Source organism: Phyllobates terribilis, unplaced genomic scaffold (assembly GCF_046119375.1).
Source record: "Phyllobates terribilis strain yellow unplaced genomic scaffold, ASM4611937v1 Scaffold_14__1_contigs__length_39327217, whole genome shotgun sequence".
NCBI lineage: Eukaryota > Metazoa > Chordata > Amphibia > Anura > Dendrobatidae > Phyllobates > Phyllobates terribilis.
This window is the reverse complement of record NW_027362774.1, coordinates 32,105,021-32,129,321: the sequence shown is the minus strand read 5'-3', so window position 1 is coordinate 32,129,321 and position 24,301 is coordinate 32,105,021. Positions and strand designations below refer to the sequence as shown.

Here is a 24,301-nt window from a genome sequence, read left to right as displayed (position 1 = left end):
ATATAATAGATCTCTCTGTGTGTAATGACTCTATATAATAGATCGCTCTGCGTTTAATGACTCTATATAATAGATCGCTCTGTGTGTAATGACTCTATATGATAGATCGCTCTGCGTGTAATGACTCTATATAATAGATCCCTCTGCGTGTAATGACTCTGTATAATAGATCCCTCTGCGTGTAATGACTCTATATAATAGATCCCTCTGCGTGTAATGACTCTATATAATAGATCCCTCTGCGTGTAATGACTCTATATAATAGATCCCTCTGTGTGTAATGACTCTATATAATAGATCTCTCTGTGTGTAATGACTCTATATAATAGATCCCTCTGTGTGTAATGACTCTATATAATAGATCCCTCTGTGTGTAATGACTCTATATAATAGATCCCTCTGTGTGTAATGACTCTATAAAATAGATCCCTCTGCGTGTAATGACTCTATATAATAGATCCCTCTGCGTGTAATGACTCTATATAATAGATCCCTCTGTGTGTAATGACTCTATATAATAGATCCCTCTGTGTGTAATGACTCTATATAATAGATCCCTCTGTGTGTAATGACTCTATAAAATAGATCCCTCTGCGTGTAATGACTCTATAAAATAGATCCCTCTGCGTGTAATGACTCTATATAATAGATCCCTCTGTGTGTAATGACTCTATATAATAGATCCCTCTGTGTGTAATGACTATAAAATAGATCCCTCTGCGTGTAATGACTCTATATAATAGATCCCTCTGCGTGTAATGACTCTATATAATAGATCCCTCGGTGTGTAATGACTCTATATAATAGATCCCTCTGCGTGTAATGACTCTGTATAATAGATCCCTCTGCGTGTAATGACTCTATATAATAGATCCCTCTGCGTGTAATGACTCTATATAATAGATCCCTCTGCGTGTAATGACTCTATATAATAGATCACTCTGTGTGTAATGACTCTATATAATAGATCCCTCTGCGTGTAATGACTCTATATAATAGATCCCTCTGCGTGTAATGACTCTATATAATAGATCACTCTGTGTGTAATGACTCTATATAATAGATCACTCTGTGTGTAATGACTCTATATAATAGATCACTCTGTAATGACTCTATATAATAGATCACTCTGCGTGCAATGACTATATAATAGATCCCTCTGTCTGTAATGACTATATAATAGATCCCTCTGTTTGTAATGACTATATAATAGATCCCTCTGTGTGTAATGACTCTATATAATAGATCACTTTGTGTGTAGTGACTCTATATAATAGATCCCTCTGTGTGTAATTACTCTATATAATAGATCCCTCTGTGTGTAATGACTCTATATAATAGATCCCTCTGTCTGTAATGACTATATAATAGATCCCTCTGTGTGTAATGACTCTATATAATAGATCCCTCTGTGTGTAATGACTCTATATAATAGATCTCTCTGTGTGTAATGACTCTATATAATAGATCCCTCTGTGTGTAATGACTCTATATAATAGATCCCTCTGTGTGAAATGACTATATAATAGATCGCTCTGTGTGTAATGACTCTATATAATAGATCCCTCTGTGTGTAATGACTCTATATAATAGATCCCTCTGTGTGTAATGACTCTATATAATAGATCCTTCTGCGTGTAATGACTCTATATAATAGATCCCTCTGTGTGTAATGACTATATAATAGATCCCTCTGTGTGTAATGACTCTATATAATCGATCCCTCTGTGTGTAATGACTCTATATAATAGATCCCTCTGTGTGTAATGACTCTATATAATAGATCCCTCTGTGTGTAATGACTATATAATAGATCCCTCTGCGTGTAATGACTCTATATAATAGATCACTCTGTGTGTAATGACTCTATATAATAGATCCCTCTGTGTGTAATGACTCTATATAATAGATCCCTCTGTGTGTAATGACTATATAATAGATCCCTCTGCGTGTAATAACTCTATATAATAGATCCCTCTGTGTGTAATGACTATATAATAGATCCCTCTGCGTGTAATGACTCTATATAATAGATCCCTCTGTGTGTAATGACTATATAATAGATCACTCTGTGTGTAATGACTCTATATAATAGATCCCTCTGTGTGTAATGACTCTATATAATAGATCCCTCTGTGTGTAATGACTATATAATAGATCCCTCTGCGTGTAATGACTCTATATAATAGATCCCTCTGTGTGTAATGACTCTATATAATAGATCCCTCTGTGTGTAATGACTCTATATAATAGATCCCTCTGTGTGTAATGACTCTATATAATAGATCCCTCTGCGTGTAATGACTCTATATAATAGACCCCTGTGTGTAATGACTCTATAATAATCCCTCTGTGTGTAATGACTCTATATAATATGAGTTTCACTTTTTGTATTGAAGAACTGAAATAAATGTAACTTTTTGATGATATTCTAATTTTGTGAGAATCACCTGCACACAAACAACAGAGGATAACATTGGGGAGGATGGGGAAAACCAAAGTATGAGAGGATAAACACACAACAAAAACCATGCAACAGTCTTAGCTAAATCCACCAAATGCCTTCTGAAACAACAAAACTCCACCAACCCCTTAAAATTATGCAGCAATGAAGTTAGCCCTGGCAATGTCTGCTAACCAGAGTCAAGTATATATAGGAGCGGCGAGTGGCCAACTCTGAACAGCTGAGAGCCAAGGCAGGGAAGCTTCCAGGAGCTCACAGCAGCAGATTAACCCCTGCACTGCTAGAAGAAACCTGCACCATTTAATATGCAGGAGAAGTGCTTCTAGTCATTTCTGGAGTACGAGAAGTCAGATGTCGCGGTCTTCTGGCCTCTGTCGTGGCAAACCCGTGACACTGATGGGGAGGTAGGATAATCAATGGGATGTTAAAGTCCCCCGTGACGAGAGTGGGGATGTCACAGGATTGAAAGTGTGGAAGGGTGACTCAAAGTGATCTATAAACTGATGGAAGGAGCCTGGAGGGTGATACACAGCCGCCACTCACGGGGAGAAGGGTTTGAAAAGTCTGACAGTGTGGACCTCAGAGGAATGGAAGGCATGGGAGGGTACCGGGTGGATGACCTGGAAAGCACATTGTGATGAAAGGGGCTGATCAACACCCCCACCTTGTCTGCTGTTAGGTCTGGGAGTATGTGAGAGATGTAGCCCACCATACAAGAGATCAGCAGCAGCGGTGTATGCAAGGTTCTGTGAGAGCCAGAAGGTTAAAGGAATTTATAAGGAAAAAGTAATGGATGTCGGGGTTGTTTTTACATGCTGACCGGGAGATCCAGAGGGCACAATTACAGGAGAAGGCTGCACTGAATGTTAATGAAATTCCCCTTCATTCCCTACATTTTCATAAGTCCCCAGATCCATGAGTATGGTATGTGTCCACAGGAAGCAGAGACCCCCGGCCCAGACCCTATGTATGGTCGCAGAGTTCACTGCTGGGTGTTGGTCCTGGCTAGTAAGAGAGAAGTTCCAGACAATTTCTTCATCGATGCTCTGACAGGCCGCGCGTACCCGACCAAGGACCCACATTTCCTGGGCATCGAAAGTCTGTGGAATCATGAAAACTACTGGGTGAACATGCAGGACTGCCGTAACGGCTGCAAGGTACCAGGGACGGAGAGAAACATTGCAGATGTATGGCAGCGGAGGGGACGGCACAGCGTGTTCGAGGAGTGGGACTGCAGCAGCGGGGACGGTGCAGCGTGTGCCGGGGAGGGACAGCATAGGAGGGGACGGCATAGTCAGTGCAGGGGAGGGAAGGTAGAGGAGGGGATGGCGTAGTGAGTGCATGGGAGGGAGGGTAGAGGAGGGGATGCCAGAGGAGGGGATGGCGTAGTGAGTGCATGGGAGGGAGGGTAGAGGAGGGGATGCCAGAGGAGGGGATGGCGTAGTGAGTGCATGGGAGGGAGGGTAGAGGTGGGGATGCCAGAGGAGGGGATGGCGTAGTGAGTGCAGGGGAGGGAGGGTAGAGGAGGGGATGGCGTAGTGAGTGCATGGGAGGGAGGGTAGAGGAGGGGATGCCAGAGGAGGGGATGGCGTAGTGAGTGCATGGGAGGGAGGGTAGAGGAGGGGATGCCAGAGGAGGGGATGGCGTAGTGAGTGCATGGGAGGGAGGGTAGAGGAGGGGATGCCAGAGGAGGGGATGGCGTAGTGAGTGCATGGGAGGGAGGGTAGAGGTGGGGATGCCAGAGGAGGGGATGGCATAGTCAGTGCAGGGGAGGGAAGGTAGAGGAGGGGATGGTGTAGTGAGTGCATGGGAGGGAGGGTAGAGGTGGGGATGGCTTAGTGAGTGCAGGGGAGGGTAGAGGAGGGGACGGCGTAGCATGTGCAAGCAAGGGACAGCAGCGTAGGGGACAGTGCAGTGCTTGCAGGGGAGGGACGACAGAGGAAGGGATGGTGTAGCGAGTGCAGGGAAGGTAGAGGATGGGACGGCGTAGCATGTGGAAGGGAGGGACAGCGGCGGAGGGGACAGTGCAGCTCATGGAGGGGCCGGCACAGCATGTGCAGGGGAGGGATGACAGAGGAAGGGATGGTGCAGGGGAAGGATGGCATAGTTGGGGATGAAAGCAGAGGGGACAACTGCAGAGGGGACGGCGCAGTGTGTACAGGGTAGGGACAGCATAGGAGGGGACGGCATAGCATGTGCAGGGGAAGGACGGTAGAGGAGGGAATGGCTTAGCATGTGCAAGGGATGGATGGTAGAGGAGGGGATAGCGCAGCATGTGCAGGGGAGGGACAGCATAAGAAGGGACGGTGCAGGGGAGGGATGGCAGTGAAAGGGACAGTGCAGCATATGCAGGGGATGGACAGCAGCGGAGGGGACAGTGTGGAGGAGGAACAGAAGTGGAGGGGACGCACAGCGTTTGCAGGGGAGAGACAGTGCAGTGATTGAAGGGGCGGGTGACGGTAGAGGAGAGGATGGAGTAGTGTGTGAAGGGGAAAGACTGCATTGGAGGGGATGTGACGACAGCAGAGGGGACGGCGCAGCGTGTATGGGAGAGGAATGGCTGTGGGGAGGACATGGACGTGCAGTTTGTCACATGAAGACTGGAGTTGTGTGCTGGACACTTTGGAAGGCAATACATTCAGTCCCCCTTTTCTTTAATAGGATATGACCTTTGACCTGGGTGACCCGTTTTGCTGGGAGTTTATGCTGTTGAGCACTGTAAAGCCTGCACTGCTCATTCCTGACTTGAAGGAGGAAGACGAGGAGGAGGAAGGAGACCAGGTGAGCGCACAGGTTGTAGCAGCGGAGGAATAAGGAGACCGGGGGAGTGCACAGGTTGTAGCAGAGGAGGAATAAGGAGAATAGGTGAGTGCACAGGTTGTAGCAGCGGAGGAATAAGGAGAATAGGTGAGTGCACAGGTTGTAGCAGAGGAGGAATAAGGAGAATAGGTGAGGACACAGGTTGTAGCAGAGGAGGAATAAGGAGAATAGGTGAGTGCACAGGTTGTAGCAGAGGAGGAATAAGGAGAATAGGTGAGTGCACAGGTTGTAGCAGAGGAGGAATAAGGAGACCGGGGGAGCGCACAGGTTGTAGCAGAGGAGGAATAAGGAGAACAGGTGAGCGCACAGGTTGTAGCAGCGGAGGAATAAGGAGAACAGGTGAGCGCACAGGTTGTAGCTGCGGAGGAATAAGGAGAACAGGTGAGTGCACAGGTTGTAGCAGAGGGTATAAGGAGAACAGGTGAGTGCACAGGTTGTAGCAGCGGAGGAATAAGGAGAACAGGTGAGTGCACAGGTTGTAGCTGCGGAGGAATAAGGAGACCGGGGGAGGGCACAGGTTGTAGCTGCGGAGGAATAAGGAGACCGGGGCAGCACACAGGTTGTAGCAGCGGAGGAATAAGGAGAACAGGTGAGTGCACAGGTTGTAGCAGCTGAGAAATAAGGAGAACAGGTTAGTGCACAGGTTGTAGCAGCGGAGGAATAAGGAGAACAGGTTAGTGCACAGGTTGTAGCAGCGGAGGAATAAGGAGAACAGGTGAGCGCACAGGTTGTAGCAGAGGAGGAATAAGGAGAACAGGTGAGCGCACAGGTTGTAGCAGCGGAGAAATAAGGAGAACAGGTGAGTGCACAGGTTGAAGCAGAGGAGGAGTAAGGAGAACAGGTGAGTGCACAGGTTGTAGCAGAGGGAATAAGGAGAACAGGTGAGCGCACAGGTTGTAGCAGCGGAGGAATAAGGAGAACAGGTGAGTGCACAGGTTGTAGCAGAGGAGGAATAAGGAGACCGGAGGAGGGCACAGGTTGTAGCTGCGGAGGAATAAGGAGACCGGGGCAGCGCACAGGTTGTAGCAGCGGAGGAATAAGGAGAACAGGTGAGTGCACAGGTTGAAGCAGAGGAGGAGTAAGGAGAACAGGTGAGTGCACAGGTTGAAGCAGAGGAGGAGTAAGGAGAACAGGTGAGTGCACAGGTTGAAGCAGAGGAGGAGTAAGGAGAACAGGTGAGTGCACAGGTTGAAGCAGAGGAGGAGTAAGGAGAACAGGTGAGTGTACAGGTTGTAGCAGAGGGAATAAGGAGAACAGGTGAGCGCACAGGTAGCAGCGGAGGAATAAGGAGAACAGGTGAGTGCACAGGTTGTAGCAGAGGGAATAAGGAGAAAAGGTGAGTGCACAGGTTGTAGCAGCGGAGGAATAAGGAGAACAGGTGAGTGCACAGGTTGTAGCTGCGGAGGAATAAGGAGACCGGGTGAGTGCACAGGTTGTAGCTGCGGAGGAATAAGGAGACCGGGGCAGCGCACAGGTTGTAGCAGCGGAGGAATAAGGAGACCGGGGGAGTGCACAGGTTGTAGCAGAGGAGGAATAAGGAGAATAGGTGAGTGCACAGGTTGTAGCAGAGGAGGAATAAGGAGAATAGGTGAGTGCACAGGTTGTAGCAGAGGAGGAATAAGGAGAACAGGTGAGTGCACAGGTTGTAGCAGAGGAGGAATAAGGAGACCGGGGGAGCGCACAGGTTGTAGCAGCGGAGGAATAAGGAGACCGGGGGAGGGCACAGGTTGTAGCAGAGGAGGAATAAGGAGACCGGGGGAGGACACAGGTTGTAGCAGAGGAGGAATAAGGAGACCGGGGGAGCGCACAGGTTGTAGCAGAGGAGGAATAAGGAGAATAGGTGAGTGCACAGGTTGTAGCAGCGGAGGAATAAGGAGACCGGGGGAGCGCACAGGTTGTAGCAGAGGAGGAATAAGGAGAATAGGTGAGTGCACAGGTTGTAGCAGTGGAGGAATAAGGAGACCGGGGGAGGGCACAGGTTGTAGCAGAGGAGGAATAAGGAGACCGGGGGAGCACACAGGTTGTAGCAGAGGAGGAATAAGGAGACCGGGTGAGTGCACAGGTTGTAGCAGCGGAGGAATAAGGAGAACAGGTGAGTGCACAGGTTGAAGCAGAGGAGGAGTAAGGAGAACAGGTGAGTGCACAGGTTGAAGCAGAGGAGGAGTAAGGAGAACAGGTGAGTGCACAGGTTGAAGCAGAGGAGGAGTAAGGAGAACAGGTGAGTGTACAGGTTGTAGCAGAGGGAATAAGGAGAACAGGTGAGCGCACAGGTTGTAGCAGCGGAGGAATAAGGAGAACAGGTGAGTGCACAGGTTGTAGCAGAGGGAATAAGGAGAAAAGGTAAGTGCACAGGTTGTAGCAGCGGAGGAATAAGGAGAACAGGTGAGTGCACAGGTTGTAGCTGCGGAGGAATAAGGAGACCGGGGCAGCGCACAGGTTGTAGCAGCGGAGGAATAAGGAGAACAGGTGAGTGCACAGGTTGTAGCAGCTGAGAAATAAGGAGAACAGGTTAGTGCACAGGTTGTAGCAGAGGGAATAAGGAGAAAAGGTGAGTGCACAGGTTGTAGCAGCGGAGGAATAAGAGAACAGGTGAGTGCACAGGTTGTAGCTGCGGAGGAATAAGGAGAACAGGTGAGTGCACAGGTTGTAGCAGAGGAGGAATAAGGAGAACAGGTGAGTGCACAGGTTGTAGCAGAGGAGGAATAAGGAGAACAGGTGAGTGCACAGGTTGTAGCAGAGGGAATAAGGAGAAAAGGTGAGTGCACAGGTTGTAGCAGCGGAGGAATAAGGAGAACAGGTGAGCGCACAGGTTGTAGCAGCGGAGGAATAAGGAGACTGGGGGAGCGCACAGGTTGTAGCAGCTGAGAAATAAGGAGAACAGGTTAGTGCACAGGTTGTAGCAGCGGAGGAATAAGGAGAACAGGTTAGTGCACAGGTTGTAGCAGAGGGAATAAGGAGAAAAGGTGAGTGCACAGGTTGTAGCAGCGGAGGAATAAGGAGAACAGGTGAGTGCACAGGTTGTAGCAGCGGAGGAATAAGGAGACCGGGGCAGCGCACAGGTTGTAGCAGCGGAGGAATAAGGAGAACAGGTGAGTGCACAGGTTGTAGCAGCTGAGAAATAAGGAGAACAGGTGAGTGCACAGGTTGTAGCAGCGGGGGAATAAGGAGAACAGGTTAGTGCACAGGTTGTAGCAGCGGAGGAATAAGGAGAACAGGTGAGTGCACAGGTTGTAGCAGAGGAGGAATAAGGAGAACAGGTGAGCGCACAGGTTGTAGCAGCGGAGGAATAAGGAGAACAGGTTAGTGCACAGGTTGTAGCAGCTGAGAAATAAGGAGAACAGGTGAGTGCACAGGTTGTAGCAGCGGAGGAATAAGGAGAACAGGTTAGTGCACAGGTTGTAGCAGCGGAGGAATAAGGAGAACAGGTGAGCGCACAGGTTGTAGCAGAGGAGGAATAAGGAGAACAGGTTAGTGCACAGGTTGTAGCAGAGGGAATAAGGAGAAAAGGTGAGTGCACAGGTTGTAGCAGCGGAGGAATAAGGAGAACAGGTTAGTGCACAGGTTGTAGCAGAGGGAATAAGGAGAAAAGGTGAGTGCACAGGTTGTAGCAGCGGAGGAATAAGGAGAACAGGTGAGTGCACAGGTTGTAGCAGCGGAGGAATAAGGAGACCGGGGCAGCGCACAGGTTGTAGCAGCGGAGGAATAAGGAGAACAGGTGAGTGCACAGGTTGTAGCAGCGGAGGAATAAGGAGAACAGGTTAGTGCACAGGTTGTAGCAGAGGGAATAAGGAGAAAAGGTGAGTGCACAGGTTGTAGCAGCGGAGGAATAAGGAGAACAGGTGAGTGCACAGGTTGTAGCAGCGGAGGAATAAGGAGACCGGGGCAGCGCACAGGTTGTAGCAGCGGAGGAATAAGGAGAACAGGTGAGTGCACAGGTTGTAGCAGCTGAGAAATAAGGAGAACAGGTGAGTGCACAGGTTGTAGCAGCGGGGGAATAAGGAGAACAGGTTAGTGCACAGGTTGTAGCAGCGGAGGAATAAGGAGAACAGGTGAGTGCACAGGTTGTAGCAGAGGAGGAATAAGGAGAACAGGTGAGCGCACAGGTTGTAGCAGCGGAGGAATAAGGAGAACAGGTTAGTGCACAGGTTGTAGCAGCTGAGAAATAAGGAGAACAGGTGAGTGCACAGGTTGTAGCAGCGGAGGAATAAGGAGAACAGGTTAGTGCACAGGTTGTAGCAGCGGAGGAATAAGGAGAACAGTTGAGCGCACAGGTTGTAGCAGAGGAGGAATAAGGAGAACAGGTGAGCGCACAGGTTGTAGCAGCGGAGTAATAAGGAGACTGGGGAAGGGCACGGGTTGTAGCAGAGGTGGAATAAGGAGACCGGGGGAGGGCACGGGTTGCAGCAGGGGTGGAATAAGGAGACCGGGGGAGTGCACAGGTTGTAGCAGAGGAGGAATAAGGAGACCGGGGGAGGACACAGGTTGTAGCAGCGGAGGAATAAGGAGAACAGGTGAGTGCACAGGTTGTAGCAGAGGGAATAAGGAGAAAAGGTAAGTGCACAGGTTGTAGGGCGCGGAGTAATAAGGAGACTGGGGAAGGGCACGGGTTGTAGCAGAGGTGGAATAAGGAGACCGGGGGAGGGCACGGGTTGCAGCAGGGGTGGAATAAGGAGACCGGGGGAGTGCACAGGTTGTAGCAGAGGTGGAATAAGGAGACCGGGTGAGTGCACAGGTTGTAGCAGAGGTGGAATAAGGAGACCGGGGGAGGGCACAGGTTGTAGCAGAGGTGGAATAAGGAGACCGGGGGAGGGCACAGGTTGTAGCAGAGGAGGAATAAGGAGACCGGGGGAGGGCACAGGTTGTAGCAGAGGTGGAATAAGGAGACCGGGGGAGCGCACAGGTTGTAGCAGCGGAGGAATAAGGAGACCGGGGGAGCGCACAGGTTGTAGCAGCGGAGGAATAAGGAGACCGGGGGAGGGCACAGGTTGTAACAGAGGAGGAATAAGGAGACCGGGGGAGGACACAGGTTGTAGCAGATGTGGAATAAGGAGACCGGGGGAGGACACAGGTTGTAGCAGAGGAGGAATAAGGAGACCGGGGGAGGGCACAGGTTGTAGCAGAGGAGCAATAAGGAGACCGGGGGAGGACACAGGTTGTAGCAGCGGAGGAATAAGGAGACCGGGGGAGCGCACAGGTTGTAGCAGAGGAGGAATAAGGAGACCGGGGGAGGGCACGGGTTGTAGCAGAGGTGGAATAAGGAGACCGGGGGAGGGCACGGGTTGCAGCAGGGGTGGAATAAGGAGACCGGGGGAGTGCACAGGTTGTAGCAGAGGAGGAATAAGGAGACCGGGGGAGGGCACAGGTTGTAGCAGAGGTGGAATAAGGAGACCGGGGGAGGGCACAGGTTGTAGCAGCGGAGGAATAAGGAGACCGGGGGAGGGCACAGGTTGTAGCAGAGGTGGAATAAGGAGACCGGGGGAGCGCACAGGTTGTAGCAGCGGAGGAATAAGGAGACCGGGGGAGCGCACAGGTTGTAGCAGCGGAGGAATAAGGAGACCGGGGGAGGACACAGGTTGTAGCAGAGGAGGAATAAGGAGACCGGGGGAGGGCACAGGTTGTAGCAGAGGAGGAATAAGGAGACCGGGGGAGGGCACAGGTTGTAGCAGCGGAGGAATAAGGAGACCGGGCGGGGGAGCGCACAGGTTGTAGCAGAGGAGGAATAAGGAGACCGGGGGAGGGCAGGGGTTGTAGCAGAACATGCAGCAGCTTCCTACTCTTAGTATACTGTATGCGGATTACAGCTGAAGATGATGAGAGTTGTGGTTGTGATTTACTGTTTGTCTCGTCACTTGTCTTCTCCTCCAGGACCAGGTTATGGGCCGGGTGCCGGTGTCCTGGGTGCTGCCCATTGTGGTGACCCCAGAAGGTGCGTAATAATACTGCGATTACAAAGCAGCGCCATTGATATGTGGCCCAATGCTGAAGGCCTGAGCGGCTGGTGCTGTACAGTGATGGCAAAGGAGTGTGGAGGCCCCTGTCATTCTATCACTGGCCCCTGACACCTCCGCCCCTGACACCTCCGCCCCTGACACCTCCACCCCTGACACCTCCACCCCTGACACCTCCACCCCTGACTCCATGGCCCCTGACACCTCCGCCCCTGACACCTCCACCCCTGACACCTCCACTCCTGACTCCATGGCCCCTGACACCTCCGCCCCTGACACCTCCGCCCCTGACACCTCCGCCCCTGACACCTCCGCCTCTGACACCTCCGCCTCTGACACCTCCGCCCCTGACACCTCCGCCCCTGACACCTCCGCCCCTGACACCTCCGCCCCTGACACCTCCGCCCCTGACACCTCCACCCCTGACACCTCCACCCCTGACACCTCCGCCTCTGACACCTCCGCCTCTGACACCTCCACTCCTGACTCCATGGACCCTGACACCTGAACCCCTGACACCTCCACCCCTGACTCCCTGACACCTCCGCCCCTGACACCTCCGCCCCTGACACCTCCGCCCCTGACACCTCCGCCCCTGACACCTCCGCCCCTGACACCTCCGCCTCTGACACCTCCACCCCTGACACCTCCACCCCTGACACCTCCACCCCTGACACCTCCGCCTCTGACACCTCCGCCTCTGACACCTCCGCCTCTGACACCTCCACTCCTGACTCCATGGACCCTGACACCTGAACCCCTGACACCTCCACCCCTGACTCCCTGACACCTCCGCCCCTGACACCTCCGCCCCTGACACCTCCACCCCTGACACCTCCACCCCTGACACCTCCGCCCCTGACACCTCCGCCCCTGACACCTCCGCCTCTGACACCTCCGCCTCTGACACCTCCGCCTCTGACACCTCCGCCCCTGACACCTCCACCCCTGACACCTCCGCCTCTGACACCTCCGCCTCTGACACCTCCGCCTCTGACACCTCCGCCCCTGACACCTCCGCCCCTGACACCTCCGCCCCTGACACCTCCGCCCCTGACACCTCCGCCCCTGACACCTCCGCCCCTGACACCTCCGCCCCTGACACCTCCGCCCCTGACACCTCCGCCCCTGACACCTCCGCCCCTGACACCTCCGCCTCTGACACCTCCGCCCCTGACACCTCCGCCCCTGACACCTCCACCCCTGACACCTCCACCCCTGACACCTCCGCCTCTGACACCTCCACTCCTGACTCCATGGACCCTGACACCTGAACCCCTGACTCCCTGACACCTCCACCCCTGACACCTCCACTCCTGACTCCATGGCCCCTGACACCTCCGCCCCTGACACCTCCGCCCCTGACACCTCCGCCCCTGACACCTCCGCCCCTGACACCTCCGCCCCTGACACCTCCGCCCTTGACACCTCCACCCTTGACACCTCCACCCTTGACACCTCCACCCCTGACACCTCCGCCTCTGACACCTCCGCCTCTAACACCTCCACTCCTGACTCCATGGACCCTGACACCTGAACCCCTGACACCTCCACCCCTGACTCCCTGACACCTCCAGCCCTGACACCTCCACTCCTGACTCCTCCACCCCTGACACCTCCGCCCCTGACACCTCCGCCCCTGACACCTCCGCCCCTGATACCTCCGCCTCTGACACCTCCACTCCTGACTCCATGGACCCTGACACCTGAACCCCTGACACCTCCACCCCTGACTCCCTGACACCTCCAGCCCTGACACCTCCAGCCCTGACACCTCCACCCCTGACACCTCCACCCCTGACACCTCCACCCCTGACACCTCCGCCCCTGACACCTCCGCCCCTGACACCTCCGCCCCTGACACCTCCGCCTCTGACACCTCCGCCTCTGACACCTCCGCCTCTGACACCTCCGCCTCTGACACCTCCACCCCTGACACCTCCACCCCTGACACCTCCACCCCTGACACCTCCACCCCTGACACCTCCACCCCTGACACCTCCACCCCTGACACCTCCACCCCTGACACCTCCACCCCTGACACCTCCACCCCTGACACCTCCACCCCTGACTCCATGGCCACTGACACCTCAACCCCTGACACCTCAACCCCTGACACCTCCACCCCTGACACCTCCACCCCTGACACCTCCACCCCTGACACCTCCACCCCTGACACTTCCACTCCTGACTCCATGGCCCCTGACACCTCCGCCCCTGACACCTCCGCCCCTGACACCTCCGCCCCTGACACCTCCACCCCTGACACCTCCGCCCCTGACACCTCCGCCCCTGACACCTCCGCCCCTGACACCTCCGCCCCTGACACCTCCGCCCCTGACACCTCCGCCCCTGACACCTCCGCCTCTGACACCTCCGCCTCTGACACCTCCGCCTCTGACACCTCCGTCCCTGACACCTCCGTCCCTGACACCTCCGTCCCTGACACCTCCGCCCCTGACACCTCCACCCCTGACACCTCCGCCTCTGACACCTCCGTCCCTGACACCTCCGCCCCTGACACCTCCACCCCTGACACCTCCACCCCTGACACCTCCACCCCTGACACCTCCACCCCTGACACCTCCACCCCTGACACCTCCGCCTCTGACACCTCCGCCTCTGACACCTCCACTCCTGACTCCATGGCCCCTGACACCTCCACCTCTGACACCTCCGCCCCTGACACCTCCGCCCCTGACACCTCCACTCCTGACACCTCCACTCCTGACACCTCCACCCCTGACACCTCCACCCCTGACACCTCCAGCCCTGACACCTCCACCCCTGACACCTCCACCCCTGACACCTCCACCCCTGACACCTCCGCCCCTGACACCTCCGCCCCTGACACCTCCGCCCCTGACACCTCCGCCTCTGACACCTCCGCCTCTGACACCTCCGCCTCTGACACCTCCGCCTCTGACACCTCCGCCTCTGACACCTCCACCCCTGACACCTCCACCCCTGACACCTCCACCCCTGACACCTCCACCCTTGACACCTCCGCCTCTGACACCTCCGCCTCTGACACCTCCGCCTCTAACACCTCCACTCCTGACTCCATGGACCCTGACACCTGAACCCCTGACACCTCCACCCCTGACTCCCTGACACCTCCAGCCCTGACACCTCCAGCCCTGACACCTCCACTCCTGACACCTCCGCCCCTGACACCTCCGCCCCTGACACCTCCGCCTCTGACACCTCCACTCCTGACTCCATGGACCCTGACACCTGAACCCCTGACTCCCTGACACCTCCAGCCCTGACACCTCCACCCCTGACACCTCCACCCCTGACACCTCCACCCCTGACACCTCCGCCCCTGACACCTCCACCCTTGACACCTCCACCCTTGACACCTCCACCCTTGACACCTCCACCCTTGACACCTCCACCCCTGACACCTCCGCCCCTGACACCTCCGCCCCTGACACCTCCGCCCCTGACACCTCCGCCCCTGACACCTCCGCCCCTGACACCTCCACCCTTGACACCTCCACCCTTGACACCTCCACCCTTGACACCTCCACCCCTGACACCTCCGCCCCTGACACCTCCGCCCCTGACACCTCCACCCCTGACACCTCCACCCCTGACTCCATGGCCACTGACACCTCAACCCCTGACACCTCAACCCCTGACACCTCAACCCCTGACACCTCCACCCCTGACACCTCCACCCCTGACTCCCTGACACCTCCACCCCTGACACTTCCACTCCTGACTCCATGGCCCCTGACACCTCCGCCCCTGACACCTCCGCCCCTGACACCTCCACCCCTGACACCTCCGCCTCTGACACCTCCACCTCTGACACCTCCACCTCTGACACCTCCACCTCTGACACCTCCACCCCTGACACCTCCACCCCTGACTCCCTGACACCTCCACCCCTGACACTTCCACTCCTGACTCCATGGCCCCTGACACCTCCGCCCCTGACACCTCCACCCCTGACACCTCCACCCCTGACACCTCCGCTTCTGACACCTCCGCTTCTGACACCTCCACCTCTGACACCTCCACCTCTGACACCTCCACCCCTGACACCTCCACCCCTGACACCTCCACCCCTGACACCTCCACTCCTGACTCCATGGCCCCTGACACCTCCGCCTCTGACACCTCCACCCCTGACACCTCCGCCCCTGACACCTCCGCCTCTGACACCTACACCCCTGACACCTCCACCCCTGACACCTCCGCCCCTGACACCTCCGCCCCTGACACCTCCGCCCTTGACACCTCCGCCCTTGACACCTCCACCCTTGACACCTCCACCCTTGACACCTCCACCCCTGACACCTCCGCCTCTAACACCTCCACTCCTGACTCCATGGACCCTGACACCTGAACCCCTGACACCTCCACCCCTGACTCCTCCACCCCTGACACCTCCGCCCCTGACACCTCCGCCCCTGACACCTCCGCCTCTGACACCTCCACTCCTGACTCCATGGACCCTGACACCTGAACCCCTGACACCTCCACCTCTGACTCCCTGACACCTCCAGCCCTGACACCTCCAGCCCTGACACCTCCACCCCTGACACCTCCACCCCTGACACCTCCGCCCTTGACACCTCCGCCCTTGACACCTCCACCCTTGACACCTCCACCCCTGACACCTCCGCCCCTGACACCTCCGCCCCTGACACCTCCGCCCCTGACACCTCCGCCTCTGACACCTCCGCCTCTGACACCTCCGCCTCTGACACCTCCGCCTCTGACACCTCCACCCCTGACACCTCCACCCCTGACACCTCCACCCCTGACTCCATGGCCCCTGACACCTCAACCCCTGACACCTCAACCCCTGACACCTCCACCCCTGACACCTCCACCCCTGACTCCCTGACACCTCCACCCCTGACACTTCCACTCCTGACTCCATGGCCCCTGACACCTCCGCCCCTGACACCTCCGCCCCTGACACCTCCACCCCTGACACCTCCACCCCTGACACCTCCGCCCCTGACACCTCCGCCCCTGACACCTCCACCCCTGACACCTCCGCCTCTGACACCTCCGCCTCTGACACCTCCACCCCTGACACCTCCGCCTCTGACACCTCCGCCTCTGACACCTCCGCCTCTGACACCTCCGTCCCTGACACCTCCGTCCCTGACACCTCCGCCCCTGACACCTCCGCCCCTGACACCTCCGCCTCTGACACCTCCGCCTCTGACACCTCCGTCCCTGACACCTCCGCCCCTGACACCTCCGCCCCTGACACCTCCGCCCCTGACACCTCCGCCCCTGACACCTCCACCCCTGACACCTCCACCCCTGACACCTCCACCCCTGACACCTCCGCCTCTGACACCTCCGCCTCTGACACCTCCGCCTCTGACACCTCCGCCTCTGACACCTCCAATCCTGACTCCATGGACCCTGACACCTGAACCCCTGACTCCCTGACACCTCCACCCCTGACACCTCCACTCCTGACTCCATGGCCCCTGACACCTCCACCCCTGACACCTCCACCCCTGACACCTCCACCCCTGACACCTCCACCCCTGACACCTCCGCCCCTGACACCTCCGCCCCTGACACCTCCGCCCCTGACACCTCCGCCCCTGACACCTCCGCCCCTGACACCTCCGCCCCTGACACCTCCGCCTCTGACACCTCCGCCCCTGACACCTCCGCCCCTGACACCTCCACCCTTGACACCTCCACCCTTGACACCTCCACCCTTGACACCTCCACCCTTGACACCTCCACCCTTGACACCTCCGCCCCTGACACCTCCGCCTCTGACACCTCCGCCTCTGACACCTCCGCCTCTGACACCTCCACCCCTGACACCTCCACCCCTGACACCTCCACCCCTGACACCTCCACCCCTGACACCTCCACCCCTGACACCTCCACCCCTGACTCCATGGCCACTGACACCTCAACCCCTGACACCTCAACCCCTGACACCTCCACCCCTGACACCTCCACCCCTGACTCCCTGACACCTCCACCCCTGACACTTCCACTCCTGACTCCATGGCCCCTGACACCTCCGCCCCTGACACCTCCGCCCCTGACACCTCCGCCCCTGACACCTCCACCCCTGACACCTCCGCCCCTGACACCTCCGCCTCTAACACCTCCACTCCTGACTCCATGGACCCTGACACCTGAACCCCTGACACCTCCACCCCTGACTCCCTGACACCTCCAGCCCTGACACCTCCACTCCTGACTCCTCCGCCCCTGACACCTCCGCCCCTGACACCTCCGCCTCTGACACCTCCACTCCTGACTCCATGGACCCTGACACCTGAACCCCTGACACCTCCACCCCTGACTCCCTGACACCTCCAGCCCTGACACCTCCACCCCTGACACCTCCACCCCTGACACCTCCGCCCCTGACACCTCCGCCCCTGACACCTCCACCCTTGACACCTCCACCCTTGACACCTCCACCCTTGACACCTCCACCCTTGACACCTCCGCCCCTGACACCTCCGCCCCTGACACCTCCGCCTCTGACACCTCCGCCTCTGACACCTCCGCCTCTGACACCTCCGCCTCTGACACCTCCGCCCCTGACACCTCCGCCCCTGACACCTCCACCCCTGACACCTCCACCCCTGACTCCATGGCCACTGACACCTCAACCCCTGACACCTCAACCCCTGACACCTCCACCCCTGACACCTCCACCCCTGACACCTCCACCCCTGACTCCCTGACACCTCCACCCCTGACACTTCCACTCCTGACTCCATGGCCCCTGACACCTCCGCCCCTGACACCTCCGCCCCTGACACCTCCGCCTCTGACACCTCCGCTTCTGACACCTCCACCTCTGACACCTCCACCTCTGACACCTCCACCCCTGACACCTCCACCCCTGTCTCCCTGACACCTCCACCCCTGACACTTCCACTCCTGACTCCATGGCCCCTGACACCTCCGCCCCTGACACCTCCACCCCTGACACCTCCGCTTCTGACACCTCCGCTTCTGACACCTCCACCTCTGACACCTCCACCTCTGACACCTCCACCTCTGACACCTCCACCCCTGACACCTCCACCCCTGACACCTCCACCCCTGACACCTCCACTCCTGACTCCATGGCCCCTGACACCTCCGCCTCTGACACCTCCACCCCTGACACCTCCACCCCTGACACCTCCACTCCTGACTCCATGGCCCCTGACACCTCCGCCTCTGACACCTCCAACCCCGACACCTCCAACCCCGACACCTCCACCCCTGACACCTCCAACCCCGACACCTCCACCCCCGACACCTCCACTCTTGACTCCATGGCCCCTGACACCTCCACCCCCGACACCTCCACCCCCGACACCTCCAACCCCGACACCTCCAACCCCGACACCTCCACCCCTGACACCTCCACCCCTGACACCTCCACTCCTGACTCCATGGCCCCTGACACCTCCGCCTCTGACACCTCCAACCCCGACACCTCCAACCCCGACACCTCCACCCCCGACACCTCCAACCCCGACACCTCCACCCCCGACACCTCCACCCCGGACACCTCCACTCTTGACTCCTCCATGGCCCCCGACACCTCCAACCCCGACACCTCCAACCCCGACACCTCCACCCCCGACACCTCCACCCCGGACACCTCCACTCTTGACTCCATGGCCCCTGACACCTCCACCCCCGACACCTCCACCCCCGACACCTCCACCCTTGACACCTCCACCCCGGACACCTCCACTCTTGACTCCATGGCCCCTGACACTGCCGCCCCTGACACCACCACTCCTGACACCTCCACTCCTGACTCCATGGCCCCTGACACCTCCTCCTCTGACACCTCCACCCCTGACACCTCCACCCCCGACACCTCCACCCCCGACACCTCCACCCTTGACACCTCCACCCCGGACACCTCCACTTTTGACTCCATGGCCCCTGACACCTCCGCCCCTGACACTGCCGCCCCTGACACCACCACTCCTGACACCTCCACTCCTGACTCCATGGCCCCTGACACCTCCGCCTCTGACACCTCCGCCTCTGACACCTCCGCCTCTGACACCTCCGCCTCTGACACCTCCGCCTCTGACACCTCCACCCCTGACACCTCCACCCCTGACACCTCCACCCCTGACACCTCCACCCCTGACACCTCCACCCCTGACACCTCCACCCCTGACACCATGGCCCCTGACACCTCCGCCTCTGACACCTCCGCCTCTGACACCTCCGCCTCTGACACCTCCGCCTCTGACACCTCTGCCTCTGACACCTCCGCCCCTGACACCTCCACTCCTGACACCTCCGCCCCTGACACCTCCACCCCTGACACCTCCACCCCTGACACCTCCACTCCTGACTCCATGGCCCCTGACACCTCCTCCTCTGACACCTCCAACCCCGACACCTCCAACCCCGACACCTCCACCCCTGACACCTCCACCCCTGACACCTCCACCCCTGACACCTCCACTCCTGACTCCATGGCCCCTGACACCTCCGCCTCTGACACCTCCACCCCTGACACTGCCGCCCCTGACACCACCACTCCTGACTCCATGGCCCCTGACACCTCCACTCCTGACACCTCCACCCCTGACACCTCCACTCCTGACTCCATGGCCTCTGACACCTCCGCCCCTGACACCTCCGCCCCTGACACCTCCACCCCTGACACCTCCACCCCTGACACCTCCACCCCTGACACCTCCACCCCTGACACCTCCACTCCTGACTCCATGGACCCTGACACCTCCACCCCTGACACCTCCACCCCTGACACCTCCACCCCTGACACCTCCACCCCTGACACCTCCACCCCTGACACCTCCACCCCTGACACCTCCACTCCTGACTCCATGGCCTCTGACACCTCCACTCCTGACACCTCCGCCCCTGACACCTCCGCCCCTGACACCTCCACTCCTGACACCTCCACTCCTGACACCTCCACTCCTGACTCCATGGACCCTGACACCTCCACCCCTGACACCTCCACCCCTGACACCTCCACCCCTGACACCTCCACCCCTGACACCTCCACCCCTGACACCTCCACCCCTGACACCTCCACCCCTGACTCCATGGCCTCTGACACCTCCGCCCCTGACACTGCCGCCCCTGACACTGCCGCCCCTGACACCTCCGCCTCTGACACCTCCACCCCTGACACCACCACTCCTGACACCTCCACTCCTGACTCCATGGCCTCTGACACCTCCACCCCTGACACCTCCACCCCTGACACCTCCACCCCTGACACCTCCACCCCTGACACCTCCACCCCTGACACCTCCACCCCGGACACCTCCACCCCGGACACCTCCACCCCTGACACCTCCACTCCTGACTCCATGGCCTCTGACACCTCCGCCCCTGACACCTCCACCCCTGACACCTCCGCCCCTGACACCTCCACTCCTGACTCCATGGCCCCTGACACCTCCGCCCCTGACACCGCCACTCCTGACTCCATGGCCCCTGACACCTCCGCCCCTGACACCTCCGCCCCTGACACCGCCACTCCTGACTCCATGGCCCCTGACACCTCCACCCCGGACACCTCCACTCTTGACTCCATGGCCCCTGACACCTCCGCCCCTGACACCTCCGCCCCTGACACCTCCGCCCCTGACACCTCCGCCCCTGACACCTCCACCCCTGACACCTCCGCCCCTGACACCGCCACTCCTGACTCCATGGCCCCTGACACCTCCACTCCTGACACCGCCACTCCTGACTCCATGGCCCCTGACACCTCCGCCCCTGACACCACCACTCCTGACTCCATGGCCCCTGACACCTCCACCCCTGACACCTCCGCCCCTGACACCGCCACTCCTGACTCCATGGCCCCTGACACCTCCGCCTCTGACACCTCCACCCCGGACACCTCCACTCTTGACTCCATGGCCCCTGACACCTCCGCCCCTGACACCGCCACTCCTGACTCCATGGCCCCTGACACCTCCGCCCCTGACACCTCCGCCCCTGACACCGCCACTCCTGACTCCATGGCCCCTGACACCTCCACCCCGGACACCTCCACTCTTGACTCCATGGCCCCTGACACCTCCGCCCCTGACACCTCCGCCCCTGACACCTCCGCCCCTGACACCTCCACCCCTGACACCTCCACCCCTGACACCTCCGCCCCTGACACCGCCACTCCTGACTCCATGGCCCCTGACACCTCCACTCCTGACACCGCCACTCCTGACTCCATGGCCCCTGACACCTCCGCCCCTGACACCACCACTCCTGACTCCATGGCCCCTGACACCTCCACCCCTGACACCTCCGCCCCTGACACCGCCACTCCTGACTCCATGGCCCCTGACACCTCCGCCTCTGACACCTCCACCCCGGACACCTCCACTCTTGACTCCATGGCCCCTGACACCTCCACTCCTGACACCTCCACCCCTGACACCTCCGCCCCTGACACCTCCGCCCCTGACACCTCCACTCTTGACTCCATGGCCCCTGACACCTCCGCCTCTGACACCTCCACCCCGGACACCTCCACTCTTGACTCCATGGCCCCTGACACCTCCACTCCTGACACCTCCACCCCTGACACCTCCGCCCCTGACACCTCCGCCCCTGACACCGCCACTCCTGACTCCATGGCCCCTGACACCTCCGCCTCTGACACCTCCACCCCGGACACCTCCACTCTTGACTCCATGGCCCCTGACACCTCCGCCCCTGACACCTCCACCCCTGACACCTCCGCCCCTGACACCTCCGCCCCTGACACCTCCACCCCTGACACCTCCGCCCCTGACACCTCCACCCCTGACACCTCCACCCCTGACACCTCCACCCCTGACACCTCCGCCCCTGACACCGCCGCCCCTGACACCGCCGCCCCTGACACCGCCGCTCCTGACGCCGCCACCTCTGGTACTGCCACTTCTCCATCACAGAATCATCAGGTCCGTTTGCTCATCCTTCCTCCAGAGTTCGAGATGCGATGTCCTGAAGGAAAGAAGCTTCTACAATACAAGAAGGCCAGGCTAGAGAAATGGGCGCCCTACCTCCAGGACGATGGCCGGGTGTCTCGCCTCACGCTCTACCAGGACACTGCGTGTAAGTTCCTGACACTTTCCATGAGAAATGGGGTTACCAATCAGATGCTCACCCCGGGCCCTAATCTCCTCAGCCTCCATTGAGCTGGAAGTCCAGGACTGGTTTCAGAACCGGAAGGACAAGTTGCACATGAGACAGGTGAAGCGTCAGACCGGAGTCAGCAGCGAGTACTTCTCTGCAGGCCGCAAGGATGCACTGAAGGGTAATATGACGCTATGAGGAGGTGTGGAGGGTCCGACACTGCGCTGCTAACCTCTCTCTCTTCTAGCTCACACCTTCCGATCCCTGACCCCAGAGACTGAGCGCAGCATGGTATTTTACAGCGAGGCTCGTCTTGATGGACTGCAGAGACGCGAGGAGCGACCAAAGGAAATGCTGGAGATCTTCCAGAGCAGAGAGGATCTCCTGTACTACAGGCACACGACGTATGGAAAACGGCCAAAGAAAGTCTCCATTGCTGGAGGACCAATAGAGGTCAACCCCCGACCCATCCTGGTACGGACCCTGACCCTTCATATGCACAAGACAGGAATACATATATATACCACCGCGAGAAGCGCACAGTACCCCCAGTCTGCTCACACATCTAACACTCAATAGTAGCAGTGCTACAACAATATCGACAGCTCACCTGCTGTCAGCACTCCGCGCCCCCCGCTACTAAAACCCATCATCCACTATGTACCATGCTAATGAGAAACCTGCCATACACTGTTCCTCCTGCTAATGAGAGCTTGCAATAAACCCTGTGCGCCACACTAATGAGAATAAAATCTCATGTAATACAGGCGCTCTGGGGTGATATCACGTGTAATACAGGTGCTCTGGGGTGATATCATGTGTAATACAGGTTCTCTGGGGTGATATTGTGTAATACAGGCTCTCTGGGGTGATATCATGTAACACAGGCACTCTGGGGTGATATCACGTGTAATACAGGCGCTCTAGGGTGATATTACGTATAATACAGGCGCTCTGGGGTGATATCACGTGTAATACTGGCTCTCTGGGGTGATATCACGTGTAATACAGGCGCTCTGGGGTGATATCACGTGCAATACAGGCACTCTGGGGTGATATCACGTGTAATACAGGCGCTCTGGGGTGGTATCACGTGCAATACAGGCACTCTGGGGAGATATCACGTGTAATACAAGCGCTCTGGGGTGATATCACGTGTAATACAGGCGCTCTGGGGTGATATCACGTGTAATACAGGCGCTCTGGGGTGATATCACGTGTAATACAGGTGCTCTGGGGTGATATCACGTGTAATACAGGCACTCTGGGGTGATATCACGTATAATACAGGCACTCTGGGGTGATATCACGTGTAATACAGGCACTCTGGGGTGATATCACGTGTAATACAGGCACTCTGGGGTGATATCACATGTAATACAGGCACTCTGGGGTGATATCACGTGCAATACAAGCATTCTGGGGTGATATCACGTGTAATACAGGCGCTCTGGGGTGATATCACGTATAATACAGGCACTCTGGGGTGATAACACGTGGAATACAGGCGCTCTGAAGTGATAACACGTGGAATACAGGCGCTCTGGGGTGATATTGTGTAATACAGGCGCTCTGGGGTGATATCACATGTAATACAGGCGCTCTGGGGTGATATCACATGTAATACAGGCGCTCTGGGGTGATATTGTGTAATACAGGCGCTCTGGGGTGATATCACATGTAATACAGGCGCTCTGGGGTGATATTGTGTAATACAGGCACTCTGGGGTGATATCATGTAATACGGGCGCTCTGGGGTGATATCACATGTAATACAGGCGCTCTGGGGTGATATCACATGTAATACAGGTGCTCTGGGGTGATATTGTGTAATACAGGCGCTCTGAGGTGATATCACGTGTAATACAGGCGCTCTGGGGTGATACCATGTGTAATACTGGCACTCTGGGGTGATATCATGTAATACAGGCACTCTGGGGTGATATGTAATACAGGCACTCTGGGGTGATATCACGTG

General features: G+C 57.5%; 1 protein-coding gene across 1 annotated transcript in view; it reads left to right on the top strand.

The window, feature by feature from the left end:
• The window catches only part of DRC7 (dynein regulatory complex subunit 7), a 106,408-nt gene that overhangs the window by 52,641 nt on the left and 29,466 nt on the right, over window positions 1-24,301 (top strand). The window contains exons 7-12 of the mRNA XM_073659867.1: window positions 3,403-3,621; window positions 5,126-5,245; window positions 11,150-11,210; window positions 22,174-22,302; window positions 22,376-22,504; window positions 22,571-22,797. Coding sequence (XP_073515968.1) covers window positions 3,403-3,621; window positions 5,126-5,245; window positions 11,150-11,210; window positions 22,174-22,302; window positions 22,376-22,504; window positions 22,571-22,797 — 885 coding nt within the window. The remainder of the gene's footprint in view (window positions 1-3,402; window positions 3,622-5,125; window positions 5,246-11,149; window positions 11,211-22,173; window positions 22,303-22,375; window positions 22,505-22,570; window positions 22,798-24,301) is intronic.